Source organism: Ornithodoros turicata, chromosome 1 (genome assembly GCF_037126465.1).
Source record: "Ornithodoros turicata isolate Travis chromosome 1, ASM3712646v1, whole genome shotgun sequence".
NCBI lineage: Eukaryota > Metazoa > Arthropoda > Arachnida > Ixodida > Argasidae > Ornithodoros > Ornithodoros turicata.
Window position 1 is genome coordinate 208,067,707 of NC_088201.1, and position 16,430 is coordinate 208,084,136.

General features: G+C 42.2%; 1 protein-coding gene across 2 annotated transcripts in view; it reads right to left on the reverse strand.

Moving 5' to 3' along the window:
• Nucleotides 1-16,430, reverse strand: part of LOC135379009 (mucin-12-like) — a 546,819-nt gene that overhangs the window by 12,780 nt on the left and 517,609 nt on the right. Inside the window, exons 21-24 of one of the 2 annotated variants that reach the window (XM_064612241.1) lie at nt 9,082-9,239; nt 6,636-6,821; nt 4,985-5,104; nt 350-511 (exon numbers count right to left, since the gene is read on the reverse strand). In XM_064612241.1, the coding sequence (XP_064468311.1) occupies nt 350-511; nt 4,985-5,104; nt 6,636-6,821; nt 9,082-9,239 (626 nt within the window). The remainder of the gene's footprint in view (nt 1-349; nt 512-4,984; nt 5,105-6,635; nt 6,822-9,081; nt 9,240-16,430) is intronic. The other variant, XM_064612240.1, reaches the window with a different exon arrangement.

Sequence of the window (16,430 nt, forward strand, 5' to 3'; positions counted from 1 at the left end):
CTGCTACAAACAGTGACGTAACTGCATTTGCTGTCAAACAAGTTATTGCGCATTCTTACAGATGTCTCAGTCAAGGCAATCTGCCAAGTTAAAATTGGGTTTCACCCTCTGATTCGGTGTGCAAATTCGGGGAAGGATCGGGTTAAATGCTAAAACTTGAGTCTCTATCAGTATTATTCAGACTCTTTCCAGGTCACAGTCAAATCTGGAAAATCTGTCGTCTGCAGTGTAACTCCTGCACGTACGGGTGTATAGAGCTCTACGGGCCGTGCTCATCGTGCTCCAAAGAATTGACGAGTCACGTAAAAATGACGCAACAGAGAAGAAGCCAGAAGGATGAAATCCGCACCTTGGAACTCCTGGTGACAGCTCCAATTTCAGAGTAGAGATCGGTTGTGTTTGGATCTTTCTCCATGACCATGTGGCAGACGTGGTGTAGCAAGGAATGCTTGTGCACCGTGTCTTTCACTTCGGGAACCTTGGACAGGTAATCGATCTGGAAACCCTTTACCTGCATATTGAAAAGCATGTGGCATCAGGGATCATATGGTGCTGTGTATATTAGTACAAGGACCCATGCCTTCCTCAACTGTTAGGGCATGCTTTTGTGGCCTCGTGCACAATCACACAGTTGGGAGTCACAACACACTGGAAGTCTTGCAGGGCATGCATGCATAGGGTTCTTTGTTTTCGGGCTAAACCCCATTTTTCACTATAGTTCAACCCCCCAAATAAGTTTTCCAGAATTCGGGTAAAAACCAATATCTACCCGAAAATCGTCGCGGTGCTTCAACTTGTCGTTCTCGGTAAATCGTCAGAAAAGTCAATCATAATATCAGCAAAGAGAACTATTTGTGACAACCTATTTGTACTCCTTTTATGATCCCCTCCTGCAGGAGTCAAAGACAACCTTTTTATGGGGCTCGGGCAAGTGTTTGAATACCGTGGGCATTCATTGCCCCAGTTCTGAGCGGAAATATAAAGCTTGTTGTTTCTCGTCCTAGCGTCACAGAAGCGACTTGTTTTATGTGCCTTTCGTTTCACCCGAAAATTCCCCGGTGACATATCAGACACAGATCATAGCGCCCGATTTCTCCCGTGTAAATAGCACCCGATTTTTCCCTCCCGATTTCGAAAAATCATAAAAACCAAAAACAAAGAACTCAAGGCATGCATGGGGGACCGAGACATGGCATCATCAAGAACTTGGAATACTTCCCCATGAACTGCACTTCTATGGCATTGCTCTTGCCTCCTGTCCCTTATTTTTATACACTGAATTTCATCACTCGCGTCAAGGACCATGAGAGGCCACCGTTACAGACCGATTTTAATTTTAATGCCGCTGTAATTTTTTATCACAAAGCGAACATTCAGTTTGTACATAAAGACCTCACGCTGATATCTAAAGAGGTACGGGCATATGCTGACGTCTCCTAATGCGTAGGTGTATCTTTTTTTTAAAGATCTGCGTAAGCGCTGACTGTGGGTACGAGTGGTGTACAGATGTGAGCAGATGGAGAGAGGACAGCAGGAAGGAGCGGGGTACAGAAGGGTCAGTGTGCGTCCTGGGCAGACTTCGGGGGCAACTGTGCCGGCATTTGTCTGGAAAGTCAGCTGGAAAACCCAGGGAAAACCTCAGACACCACTGGTAGGATTCCAACCCACCACCTCCCTGTCTTCAGTTAGTCCTTCGCTTACCCACAACGAGCGGATGCTTTTACCCACTCAGCCATGCCGCTGGTAACAAGCGTATGTAGGGCTGCCACCAGGAAAGCATTATACCGGCACGGCCGGTTATTTGCTCACTCTGCCAGTTGCCGGTATGAAGGTGATACCGGCAGCCTTTTGCCGGTATTTGTGGCTCAAGACCTTTCACAGGGGCTTTTGCGAGGTTTTTGCTTCAACATTCCGCTACGGCCTGTATAAATCTGGAGCACAGACCCAACTCCGCAAGTCACCAATCGTTTTCTTAGTTAGTCATTAGTATTATTATTACTATCATCGTCATTCATTAAGTCTTGTGTTCGGAGGGGACAAGATCGGTGGTTGTGCAAAGCTATTGGTGGTTGTGCTGAACCAGATAGAACCTAGGCCATATACAACCACCATGAGATCTCCTGCAAAGAAGGGTTTGTGTGCATCGATGCGTTTTTCAAAGTACGTAAATAACAGTCCAATCCGGTTGTTCCTATACGATCCAGTGTATCGTTCATGCCTGTTTTTAGCACTTTGTAATATCTATGATCCAGCCACACACAGGAACTTATGTTTCCTCGTATTATCTCTGTCTCTATGTGTGCTCATCCACCCCTCACCAACTTTCCTTTTCCCGCGAGCCTTTCCCTTTATTCCACCTCCTTTCCCTCAGCCGGTATTTTTCACTACGAAAGGTGGCAACCCTAGACATACGTAGGACGAGGCATCATGAAATATACAAGGTGTTTTTTTTTTTATTCCTTACAGAATTTGTATAAAAAAACTAGCAGAGCAAAATGGATGCCGTTGCAGCAGGTGGATTATACTATACGGCCAGGCAGACATCCTGTAGGAGAGTGTTTGCAACTAGTGGACCACTAATTAGCTAAAATTCATTAATTAGATGCTTTCTGGGAAATACGGGATAGCAGAATTGGAGCCAGTCATTATTCACATCCGTCGTCGTTATTGAACACCCTGAGAAGAGAACGCACTTCGAAATATAAATCGCGTAGTTCTGCTTTCGGCTCATTTGGAATATTATATCTCGAAGTACGCTCGCTTCAGAGGGTGTTTGATAAGGACGGTGGATTTGAATAATGACTGGCTCCAACTCTGCTATCCCGCATTTGCCAGAAAACATGTAATTAATAAGTTCATTAATGAATTTTAGCTAATTAGTCGTCCAGTAGTTGCAAACGCAGTCCAACAGGATGTTCGCATGGCCATATTATAACTACGGCCTGACTTTTTCGTGTTTTATTTTTGGCCAAATTCGGGGGGTAAATATCGGGTGATGTTTTTCATTTGAAAATTCGGGTAGTATTCAGGTTAAATCCCGTACGGCATATTCTGTCGTGAGGAATTCGGGCGATTTTTTTTGTTTAATAAAATTTGTCTTAACATGGAACTAATGTTTAGCAATGTTATCAAACTTTATTTTAATGCACGCTTACGAGTGTGCCACGCGACCCGGATGTTTTCGGGTAGATTCCAGTTAAACCCGAATTTTACAGATTTCGTTTGGGGGGTAAATATCGGGCGGATACGGGTTTAACCCTAAAAAGTCAGGCCCTAATTATAACCCACCTGCTAAAACGGCATCTATTTTGCTCTACTAGTTTTTTAATAAAAATTCTGTAATGAATTTAAAAAAAAAAACACCTTTTAATATGCATCTATGGCATTTCAAGGTAATGTTGAAACGCTGATGACATCTTCGTCATGGCAAGAGCAACCTTTCGTGGAACATATGGCAGTGCACTCCAATTTTTCCATGCACTGGAAAATCTATCGCTGGCGTCGAGTGCATGCTTCACAAACTTTAGGCCAAACAGTCACAAGGGGAGATCTCTCTACTGGGAGAAACCTATGAACGATACTTAACTTTTCAAGTCCAGTAATGAGGCAGCATGGTAGAAATTAATGCACTTAGAAAACAGGGTAAAAAGCAGCACGTTGTTCAGTATTCAGGTTCACACGCGGGGTCTTGCACTTATGCAAATGATTTCTCGTGCAGCGATTGATTAGGGATGACATAACTGGTATAGTTTGTTCCTTCCACCTAGCAAGCCAATAACTTTACATAACTTCACCCATCTGCAACTCACAGGTATACCTCCATGCGATTGCCACATAACTAGAGCCTGAAGTTTTAGGGTTTTACCCGATTTTTACCTGGCAAATTGCCCTCACTGGGATGTCTGTAGGAATGCATTAATTTACTTGTTTGGCAGAAAAATTCAGTTACATCACGATTTGTACCAAACCACTACCGTTAGTTTGAGTAACTGAGCCCAATTTCACCCCGAATTTAGCATACTGGAAGTTTTTTCACCCGAATTCACACGAATTTAGTGCACATGTTTATTTACCCGATTTTTACCCCCCCAATTTAGAAAAAAATATTTCCCGAAAACTTCAGGCTCTACACATAACAGTCCAAGCATAGCACCGAAGGCTACAGGTTTGATGTTTTCTCAATTCCCCCCCCCCCCCCCCCCCGTAAATTATATGCTACTGCAGTGTGACAATCATGATTGTAGTGGGAACTGTATTTACTCGGATATACCCGGAAGATCCAGGGGCAAGACATGAAAGGGGGCGTACGCTTATCAAAAGGCGTCAACACTTATTATGTGCAATGGTAATGGAAGGAATGTGTAACATCAAAGAGATTTCATATGAATGGTTTAGTTTAAAACCTTTAAAACCAGAAATACTCAGAAGGAGATTTAGAGAGCTGCAAGACGAAGCGTTCAGAAAACAAAGATGCTACGATGAAATTCACGAGGACCCGTTACTATGGTGATGTAGTTGGGAAGGCCGTTCCAGCCTCGCACGGTTATGCAGAAAAACAGTCTTGCAAGGATGTTAGTGTGATGGAGGAAGTGGTCAGCGTTATTTCTGTCATCTAGACAGGGGAAAGTGACAGTGGAATTTAATTGGGCTATGGATTTTCAAAAGATTCGTGGAAAAACAAGATAAGACAGACAATGCTGTTCTAAGGAAGCAAGGTCAAGTTCCAGTTTACCCAAAGTTTACTCCAGTTCATTTTAATTTTATACTTTTATTTTTACTCCAATTTATTTTATTTTATTTGTGTTTTTGAGGTTCCCACGAATGACCAAAGAGCCTCCCTAACGGCGCATCATACAAACAGTCCCCGTTAAATAAATGATAATAAGCACTAAATACTCAAAGAGATAGCCATACTTCTAAGGAATTCCAAATGGAAGAAAACACAAGATGCAGAAATGTGCAAATGGGCTTTGTGAGTAAGTACCTCAGCACCGTTGAGGAAGTTTCCAATGGAGAGGAGCGTAGCAAGGACGATGCGAAAGGTCCGGTTGCCTTCAATTTCTACGATGGCTTGCTTCAGGTCCATCAGAGGCTCTGCTACCTCCTGTGTGAAAGAAAAGTCGCGCGCAATATTGATTTATTCAAAGATCCTGATGGGTGGTTTGTTGAGTTTAAAGAACGAACAGTCGTTTTTTTTTAAATATCCCACAAATTCATACTAAGAATAGATTTTGTGCTTTTACACGTACGTACAGTTGTTTTCTTATCCTTTACAGAATTTTTATTAAAAAAATGCTATGAGACCAGCATGGATGTAATTTTTCCAGCTGAGATATACAGCCAGGTGGATACCCTTTCAAATGAAGCATGTTACTACAAGATGACTAACTGCTCGAAAATTCATTAATTAACTCTTTAATCGGGGAAGTTCGAGCAAAAGCGAGACAGTAATTCTCAGACAATTCTCATTCAGAGCCATTCTATTTTTTTCGATTCAATTTTAAAATCAACGCTGAAACAGAACAGAACACGGCTTTGTCGGTGAAGACATCGCCAAAAAAGACTGGCGAAACTTTCTGTCACTCACGAACACAACAACAGCATACAACACAGATTCAGCATATAAACAGATATCCAACATATTTGTGCAATACGTTCATGCGGATCTTCATATGGCACAGCACTCCTTTTCTGCAATAAGAATATCCCTTCCTATGGCATTCTGGGCCATATAAATGCAGTCTCAAGGCTATTGAAATATTACCATATTCTAGAGTATCTCATGCTGTTCACAGCCTATTTTCAGTAGCCGAAATTTTCGAGTATTTTTCGAGTACAGTACTGAAGTGAAATATCATTATCGCCATTCCGCAAGTAGGCTTCGTCTCACTACATCCAAGAGTTAGGTGAAGCCCACTTCACGTTACCGCCACTGCTCTTTTGGAGTGCGGCTCCATCCTGCAAGTCTGCTTCACCTCATTACTCTCGAGCGTTAGGTGAAGCCCGCTTTGCACTGTTTGCAATATTCTGTCACGAAACTTTACAAATTTTGTGAGCTCGTGGTCAAAACTGGGCTCTGGGTATTGCATGTTCCAGTAAATGTATACTTCCAACTTTGAGAGTTATGTTCAGTGACAGATGAGCAGCTTCTAAAAGAAGTACAGGAAATTCACATAATGTAAACATAGAACTGAGGAGATGCACACCAAGCAGGCTGCATGGAACATGTTGACATGCGGACATGAAAATGCGGTTCATCCCACTGTTGCAGTCTACCGTACACAACACAGAGGGACCCTTCTCTCACGATATGTTACGCTGGTTGAAAAGGACCCACGTGTTCGGAGCAGAACATCATCGAATGAGCGCAACACCACAAAATATTTCACCTTGAGGTATTCGAAATTATTCGAATCGGGCCTTTACTGATTTATTCAAATTCTATTCACCGTCTGAATGAAATTATTCGGTTTTGATTTGCAGTGTAAGTGAAATATTTGTGAACTATTCATAATTGAAATTTTGTTATTCGCACAGCTCTACCATATTCTGTTTAGAAAAGACATCGCTTTGGTTTGGAATTCAAACACACTATTCCCTATTCAATTTGGCTTTCAATGCATGCATGTACTTGCCTTCTCCATGACGTCATAGTCCAGTCGGAACGCCCACAACCTGAGTCGAGCCTCCAACTCTGTGATGGAGGCCAGGGTGAGAAGGAACTGTTCCGCATTGCCCAGCGGAATGTCAGGATTTGCCATCTGCGCTTCCATTATCTTGTTCTTTTCGTCTTCACTGGGCATCATAGTCGTCAGAATTTTCTATGAAAAGAAAAACACTTGTCAACGCAAGTTTATTTATTTATTTATTTATTTAAATACCTTCAGGGTGTTAGCGTTACAGAGGGAAGTGGTGGTTGAAATAAACGGGTCATACAAAGTAGAAAAAGCTGAATACAAAGTATAAGAATAACAATGTTGATTACAATGTTACATAACCACTAATGATGCTTTTGAACTGAGCGATGGGTAAAAATTGATGTCAGTGAACCGGGGAGGTGGTTCCAGTCGGTAGAAAAAAGGAATCAGCATGAGATTTGGTTGAACAAGATGGAATGTTTTGATTTTTTGTTTGTCAGCACGTTTTGATATGTATGTAGGTGGAAATATAAAGCGAGATCGCAAGCTATCGTTATGGTAAAATATTTTACGAAACAGGCACAGACGGAAAATTTTTCGTCGCAAAGCTAGGTTAGTAACATGAAAGAACTGATGTTCTGAGGCTGGAACAACATAGAAGGGACAAATACATACAAAGCCTCAATTTGTCCCTTCTATGTTGTTCCAGCCTCAGAACATCAGTTCTTTCATGTTCAACAATTGCCGCCTGCGTCGATCCCTGTGGTATGAATGTGTGTATATGAGTGTGCAAAAATGTAAGAGTGAAAGGAGGAAGAGTGAGAGAGAGTGACTGGTTTGTCCCTTCAGATGACGCACCCTGGAAGTCGCTGAGAAGGCGTGTTAGCTTAGCTCAATTGGTAGAGCCCTGGACCGGCTATCCAGAAGATGTGGGTTCGAGTCCTAGAGCTGGCTAACCTTTTCAGTGACTTTCATCTTTCATCGTTAAATTCTAGGTTAGTAAGTTGCACGTTATGTTTCATACAGGTTACACTGGCTGTGCGTTGGTAGTTGCTGAATATGAATTTCTGCTGCTAAATTGAGAGCTTAGGGAAGTGATTGTTTTGGCGACCGTGAACAGTCTTGAGTAGTAACCAGCAAGTTAAAAGTAACTTGTAACTGTAACTAATTATAGTCGTGTTCAACTTAAGAAGGAAAACAAATGGCTTAAGTCTTAATGCCATTCGTGCAGTGCCACATAGAGATATTTAATTACATTTCTGTAAATGGCAATTCCTGCTTAATGAGATCGCCATAACTCATTCGCCAATGAATGAATGAAATGCCTACTCTCGCTCCCATTGTCTGCGCAGAGCAACAATTTTATTCTTTCATAAAATCACTTTGTACTGTACAAGGCAAGATTATTTCATGATTTGAGGTTACGGTAGGTTACACGAGTATTCTTTGATGAAGGACACGCTGGAGGTGTTTCAAATCTTCACGAACAAAATGAAAAAAAAAAAAATAATGCATGACGGAGCCAAAGGGCCGGCATCAACACCACGGCGTTTAATGTCATTACAAACTGCCATGCGGCACACCCTTCATGGATAATGCCATCAGGACACTAATGGCATTAGACAATAAAGTCATTTATTCTGCCCGTGTGGCACAGGTACGAGATATAACGTTCAAGTGGATGAGGCGATTAAACATTGAAGGACAAACATACAACTGATACCTGTCATCAACTCCCCACTCAACAAAATTCATAAACCGAGAACACAATGGTACGGGAAGGGTCTCCAGGTCATTGGGGAAGGGTCTCCAGGTCATTGGGAAAGTGCGACATCTTAAACTAATTTTGGGGGAAAATGGTACATTGGGAATCAAAATGGACCTTTTAAGCCATATTAGGCGTAAAATGGTACCAGTTTGAAACAAAGTGGGACATCTTTAACCAATTTTGGGGACAAATTGGTGCCAGACTGAATGAAAGTGGGACCAGCCATCCCACTTCAGAACTCGGCTAGGACCATCCACGTTCAGCTGGAACCGCTCTCCAAATGTTTGAATGTTTCGACAAGTTGAATGTCTTATTAAACTATTTTGGGGACAACATGGTACAAGTGGGTGTCAAAGTGGGACATCTTAAACTAATTTTGGGGGAAAATGGTACATTGGGAATCAAAGTGAACCTCTTAAGCCATATTAGGCGTAAAATGGTACCAGTTTGAAACAAAGTGGGACATCTTAAACCAATTGGAGACAAATTGGGGACTGCAATCATTCGACAATTATGAGGTACATGCCAGCTCATCTGCTGGCTATCACAACTGATAGCCCCTTATCTGCCCTCGGGTGTAATTTATCCTAGTCTCTCACGACCCGGACAGTTTCAATGGAAACGGCCAGTGCTGGATGAACGAGGACTGACTGTACATTCGCAGAACTGCATTACCTCTATTCCTTCTTTGCTCATGATGGTGCTGTCCATCTTGAGGATGGCCGTCTTGATTGTACGCGGAGGAGGCAACTTGGTCATGCCGATGTTGATGGCATTGGAACGCTTGGCATCCAACACAATTATCTCCGTCTTCTTTCCTTCCTGGTTTTTCTGCAGGGCACACAGCAATAAATAAATGCAATAATATAATGTAATAAATATAATGAGGCAAGGAAAAGAAAAATAAAAGGTGCAGAAGTTGTGATGATGGGCACTTTAAATTGCGCTAGAGATATGACCCTTATAGTTTTGTTCATCCTAGGAATGGAATTGTCGGCACATCTTTTTTCGCTGCATATATCTAACTACAAGCAGGCGAAAATTCAAAGAGGTACCACTTCAGAGTCCACTGCTCCACTTAGTGAACTGGTATAATTTGAAAGTGGGACTGGTAGATTGGTTCCCTCTGCTAAGTGACCCTATTAGACCACAGTGAAATTCATAAACCGAGAACACAATGGTACGGGAAGGGTCTCAGTGTGCAGCCAATGGCAACATTGGGGGAACAAGATAGGATCACAATGTGGGATTCACAGACCACTTTGGGGACAAAATGCCAGTGGGGGATCAAAGCAGTACATCCCTTAAGCCATTCTGGGGAAGATGATACATGGAGAATCAAAGTTGAATGTCTTATTAAACTATTTTGGGGACAACATGGAACAAGTGGGTGGCAAAGTGGGACCTCTTAAGCTATTTTGCGCATAAAATGGTACCAGTTTGAATCAAAGTGCGACATCTTAAACCAATTTTTGGGGACAAATTGGTGCCAGACTGAATGAAAGTGTGACCAGCCATCCCACTTCAGAACCCAGCTAAGACCATCCACATTCAGCTGGAACTGCTCTTCATGCAACTTGAGATTTTTGTGCGGGATGGTTGAACATAAAATATGGTTTATTGGACCACAGACAGTGTAGAACAAATATAGTTTGGATCAAGTGCTGAACATGTCACAGAATTGTTGGAAAGCTCAGTATCTGGGCCCCTTAGAACACATCTGCTTTAGACCACACACATGCACAAATGTGAGAGAGTGATGTTTAGGATAACCTCAAATATGTGCAGCACATGGCTCCCGTTTCCCAGAGGAAGAGGAGGTGCTTCAGTTCCTTTTCATTCACCTAGATACTGCAGTTACTCCACAAAAGTTAGGCTAAACTGTCATGACAGCTGCACCTCTGACATGACATGGTAGTCCTTGACATGCCATGCTTCTGTGACATGCGTTATTAGGGCTTTTCACAACACATCGGCAAATGTGATGTCACTTACACAACGTACGCATATGTGAAGCTGATTGATTGATTGATTGACTGGATGCCTAACGGTGCAACAACAATAGAGGTCATACCGAGTCAAGACATTGCATGTGTGAAGTGCAATAAAAAAGTGCCATCGCTTTTCAATCCAAACCGCTTTCCCCTTTATTGTAGTGCTGCCTTTTCAAAGCAGGCTGTGCCCATAGAATTGAGTCAAATGATGATACATAGACTTATGTAGGCATGTGTGAACCTTCCAATTTTTTTAATGCTCAAGCAAATGATTCCACGTTTAATTTAATTTTCGAATCAAGTACAGAAATCTACATTACAGTTTATTAGAACCGACGTGTTTCTTCAAAATCGAATATGTTCAGACAGCTGTGAAGCTGCACAGTGTGGCCTTATGTTTAAGTTGTTAAACCCACTAGAACCCGTTTTAACCCCCCCTCCCCCCCCCTGTGATATGCATATTACTGTCACTTCATGTAAAACCCAAAAGCCTCCGAAACCTAACTTGGCAAAGCACCAATTTCAGCCACCACTACGGGAACCTGGAGACCACTAAGCACTGCCCATTCAGCATGGCCGTTCTACATCTAGTGCTTGTCTAAAATGCAAAAAGTGCTTTTTTTTTCTTTTCCACACCATATCGCCCAATTTTACAATGTTTTACAGCTCCCTAAATAAAACTAGAGTTTTATCTCCAATTAAAAAAAAAAAGCGAAATGTAAAACCCCAAAACACAAGGCCCTATATGCATGCGCGAGGGCAGCAACGTCACAACAGAGGACATAAAACAATAAAGCGAGCGCTACTTCATATTCTGATCTGCACGAGCATGCTATCGCATGTACATGGTGTACAGTTCGCATCAGAGTTAACTTGAACGCCATTCCGGCCTGTGAACCCCGGTGGGGCTTAGTAGAAATACAGTAGAACCTCTTTATAGTAACTCCTCTTGTAGTAAAACTCTGCTTATAGTAAACGAGAACTGCGGTCCCGATAGAATCCCATACAATCAATGGCACACCTGATATAATAAAACTCCTGCTCTAGTAAAATTTCATCATGGTCCCAGAGAGTTTACTACAAAGGGGTTCTACTGTAACGGCTGAGGGCGTTTTGGTCGTGTATTTGCAGTTAGAGGGGTGACTCTGGTTATGAATTCGTGTTTTTCTGCTAGGCGCTGTACACCATGTACAGGGTGGTCCACCAACCATGATAGAAATTCATAGTAAAAAACGTAGGCCCCGGAGAGGCATGGTGTCAAGGGATTTTTTTCTGCCAATAACTTTTGCCACATATTGGTAACATTTTTATTTCATTTCAATTGACAGAAAGTTAACTTCTTGAATTGAACTCCGAAATTTCCCCAGTCAACCTAAAGTTTTCTTTGCGGAAATGGGTTCCCCGTGTTCATTTTACTCAGTATAGCAGATAATCCCACTCGTAATGCAATGGCAATTGCCGAAATAAATTCTCAAAAAATCCGTGGAAATGAGCCCTTGGCTCCGCCTCTTTTTTGACGGCTCGTAGTTTGAGCACAAAGTTGCGAAGAAAGGAGGTTACATTGACAAACCACACCAGGAGGGAAAGGGTTACACGCCTTACCCTCGGAACAAACACACGCGGTGAGTGCGGGAATCAGAGCTATCTTATCAAAAATGAGGTCACCCGACGGCTTGTAACCCTTTCCCCCCTCGTGTGGCGTGTCAATGTAACCTCCTTTCTTTGCAGCTTTGCGCTCAAACTACGAGCCGCCAAAAAAGCGTCGGAGCCAAGGGCTCCGACGGCCTATTTTGGCAATTGCCATTGCATTACGAGTGGGATTATGTGCTATACTGAGTAAAATGACCACGGGGAACCCATTTCCGCAAAGAAAACGTTAGGTTGCCTTGGGAAATTTCGGAGTTCAATTCAAGAAATTAACTTCCTGTCAACTGAAATGAAATAAAAATGTTACCAATATGTGGCAAAAGTTATTGGCAGAAAAAAATCCCTTGACACCATGCCTCTCCGGGGCCTGCGTTTTTTACTATGAATTTCTATCATGGTTGGTGGACCACCCTGTATATGTGATAGCATGCTCATGCGTGTGTTTCAAATTTGCTTCAGTTTTAAAACAGTTGCTCGTTCACTCCTAAACTTGAGTGTCACTTAAATTTTCATGCCGGCAGCAATCTTCTCTGCTGCGGTATCACGCAGACTAGTGATCCGGAATCACACAACAGAACAGCTAGAGGCTTTGTGAACAACGTACATTTGCAATGTTGAAATCCCTTTTATGAGTGCTGCAATTTTACAAGTGTCAACAATGATAGCAAGACCATGGTTGAAATACTGTCTCGCAAACGCTTTTTTCTACATGCGTAAACTTTCGGCAACCACGGGTGAGACAGGAATATTGCCAACACGAAATAAAATTGTGCATTATGTTAGTGTGCATGATGTAGGAGGGGCACCCATGCCAGCATGCATGCTGACGAGCATTTTTTAAACACCAGTTAGTGTGAAGCACTGCAGTCCTCAAAGCTATGTTGTCCCAAAAGGCTTGGAAAGCTACAACGTGTTTTGTGTAGTTGTTTCTAAAGAAAATCAAATCAAATAAATGATTGAACATGCCTAAATCCCCATCAAATCTTGTTGTATACAACAAGCTTTTGGAGGACGAACAGCCACTTTTTGTATAACATTTCTATAGTCCATTAATATAGCCAGGAAAATATTTCACAGGGGTCCTACGGGAATATTAAATGAAGAAGGAGGATTTCACCCTGTTTTTCCCTCTCCCGAATGCACTACCATAGGCACAATGTCGGGAGGAGCTAGAGCTATACATGGGTTGCACGTGACGTCACGCCATAGCTTTCCTAGTGCTTTTTCCCTCTTTCTTTAGGGCCGGTGCAACCCATCTATAGTCTTTCTAACGATTTCTGAGTGATTTGTCTCTGGCAATCTTTGGTGCCTTGCACCTCTTAAGACTGCTCTGCTGCATATTAAGGCCCAGTCTACATGGCATTCACACCATCTATGCAATGCAAAACCTCCTTGCCTTGTGACATAATGCTAAAAATTATCCTTCCACAAATAACACATCTGGCAACATTGTTAACCCTTGTGCTGCCTTTGGAAGAGAAGGACACGTAGACTGGTGTCCCTTTTTGAGTTTACTGGGACCATATCACAGTACCATATCCCATAATGTGTGCGACATTTACAGCCTGATAGTGAGCATTTCCAACACCTGCAGCGGAATATGTGAAATGACGTCGTAGCTTTTTGCTGTCACGTTAGCGTGAGCACTCAACGTCACATATTTACGTGTGCTTCCAACCGCGGGGAACATCCTGCAGAGATGACACAAGATATTCCATAGCAGACAAAGGAAAAGGTGTTGTCTGCTAAGTGCGCAGTACACCACTCCCGATATTTCGTAGCAGACGACAGGAACGCAAGAAAAAGTAAGGAAACTCTTCACAGGTCGGAAGTTCCGCCACGTCTCAAGGCAGGCATTTGCGTGGCTCCGGAATGTCGAGAGCGGCGTACTGCGCACATAGCAGACGACACCATGGCCCTGTTGTCTGCTACGAAATATCTTTTTGCTGAGCTGCAGGATGCTCCCCATGGTTAGAAGAGCATCAGGAGACTACATTGAGGGCTCATACTTACTTCAGCAGCATAGAGGCTGTGCTCAGACGTCGTAAAATATGAACAGCGAACACTATGACTAAGGCCCTTCTTTTTCTGCTGCGGCAGATCCTAAATTCTGCAGCAGGGAACTATGAATTCTGCATTTTTCCTCGGTAAAAGGCAAATTACCGTAGTTCAGACAGAAAATACTCTCTGTTAGCTCTTAGTGTGGAGGAACATGGTTACAACTCCAAAAACTGCTGTGACTTAGCATAACGAGATACATTGTGCTTTCTTCTGAGAAAGAGTGAGGTTTGTCACTGACCATCAAATTGTACTTGCTAAGTGACCTCTCTGCATGTACAGGGTTTACTGTCACACAGAGTTACTTGACAGCTATGGACACCAATTAAAGCAGGGGTCAGCGTTTGCATTCCACTCCAGAATTCCAGAGAGTTGAGGGTTAGAGAGAGGAGTCAGAGGGTTGTTCCTAGCACACAGATGGGGCCATATCACAGCCTGGTGGCCCTATCCGGTTGGCACATCTACGCTGTAACGCAAGCCAACCCAGTGAGAGCAAAGTCCGTTCATCTCGCGCATAAACTGAGTTAAGCGCGGAGTTTCTGCAAAATTCTGCGCAAAACCTCGTATTCCGCGGCAGACCCACAATTCCGCAAATTTTTGCAGAATCGCGGAATCGCAGAAAAAGGAGGGCCTTAACTGTGACACATGACTGTACAATACGTGAAATACACACACAAAAAATGCAAACAGACAAGCTAATACCGAAGGTAATACCACAGGTACCGAAACACTAATAGATTAATACTAACACAGATACTAATACGCTACTACTATAGAAGCACACACAAATTAACCACATATTTATGCAAAATGTCTGTGCTGTTATCCACATACTATCATTAAGAGAAACAATATAAACATGACTGACGTGTGTCACATAATGTTAGACAACCTAAATATTGCTCTAGTGGCACTATACACTTGTATGGTATTAGTGACATATCATTCATTATACGTACTAAACTCACCATATAATGAGACTATATGAATCTATAAAGGTGAATGCTGTTATCACATGAAAATTTTCAAAATTGTGCTGGTATTTGTATTAGTATACTGTACTACAATGTAATATATTGTGACGATATAATGCCCATTTTCTGTTCCTTTACTTTCCGTTTGCGATTTGATGTGTGCGCATGACCATATATGGGAATAGTTCTTGTACTTGCGCCTTGTCGATGAAGTATACTAGTCTGATTTCAGTGAAGGTCTTATGGTCAACGTATGTATGTATGTAAGCTGCTGTGGGGAGTTGGAGACTGTGTGAAGTGCCTCAAACATTTTATTCCAATTCGCTTTCACAAAAGTGATAAATAAGCATTATTAAAGACAAAGACGAGGTTTATCCCATGCCAAGCTATGCAGATTGGTAGCCATTTGCCTTAGGCTTTATTGAAGCTGTTTGCAAGCATAATGGTCCCATAGAAAAAAAAAAAAAAATAGAGCAACGTTTCACCACATGCATTTTTAGGGCCTATTTCACTAAACGCCACCATTTTTACTTGTGTCTGCCTCAATTCGATATCGCTGTGCACGGGTGATGCAACATACAGAAGAGAACTATCTGTGCATTCCACATCATGAGTGTGAGACGTGTTGCATCTTTGTGCACAGCGCCACACATGCAAGATCGCAGAATGGTTGCAAAAAAATCCAATAAAACTAAAGAAAAATTACTATCAGTTTGCAAAGTTTGAATGGGATACGTCCCGTCTTCTATTTTTACGAAGAGATCGAAATGTGTGATAATGGCGGTACATCACCCCGCCTTCAGGTGCTTCAAATTAAGTACCGCAAAGGCAGTGGTACCTTAAGTGGTAGAAAAGTTGATGTTGGAGAAAAAGATCAAGTATATTTGATAACGATGTGTTTGTCAGGACAAACACTTTGGTATCTTCGAATGAGGAACATCAACAGCATTTTGACAGCCGGTAACAAAGTTTAGAGCAGTTTTCACATTTCAAAACCATTTACAATGTAATGCCACAGTATAGAAGAGCCCAGATAACTTTCACATGAAAAGGGCTCATACACTGTGTTAAATGCTATGAGAAATGGTGTTGCTAGGTCAGTTTGAAGGTACATGGCTCGCTCTTAACAGTGATTAAAACGAGTGTTTTCTCAAATAACTTTTCTCCGTCTTAGCCAACGACTTATGTCACATAATTATTTATTTTTGTTCAGAATCATTAATTATTTCTGTTTGAAGTCTGCTGAATAATAATACAACAACATTCATAATTCCTGTCACAAATACCACTCCCTTCTAGTGGTCTGTACAATGCCAGGGAAATTGGAATGTCAGCTAGCTTCACTATCACG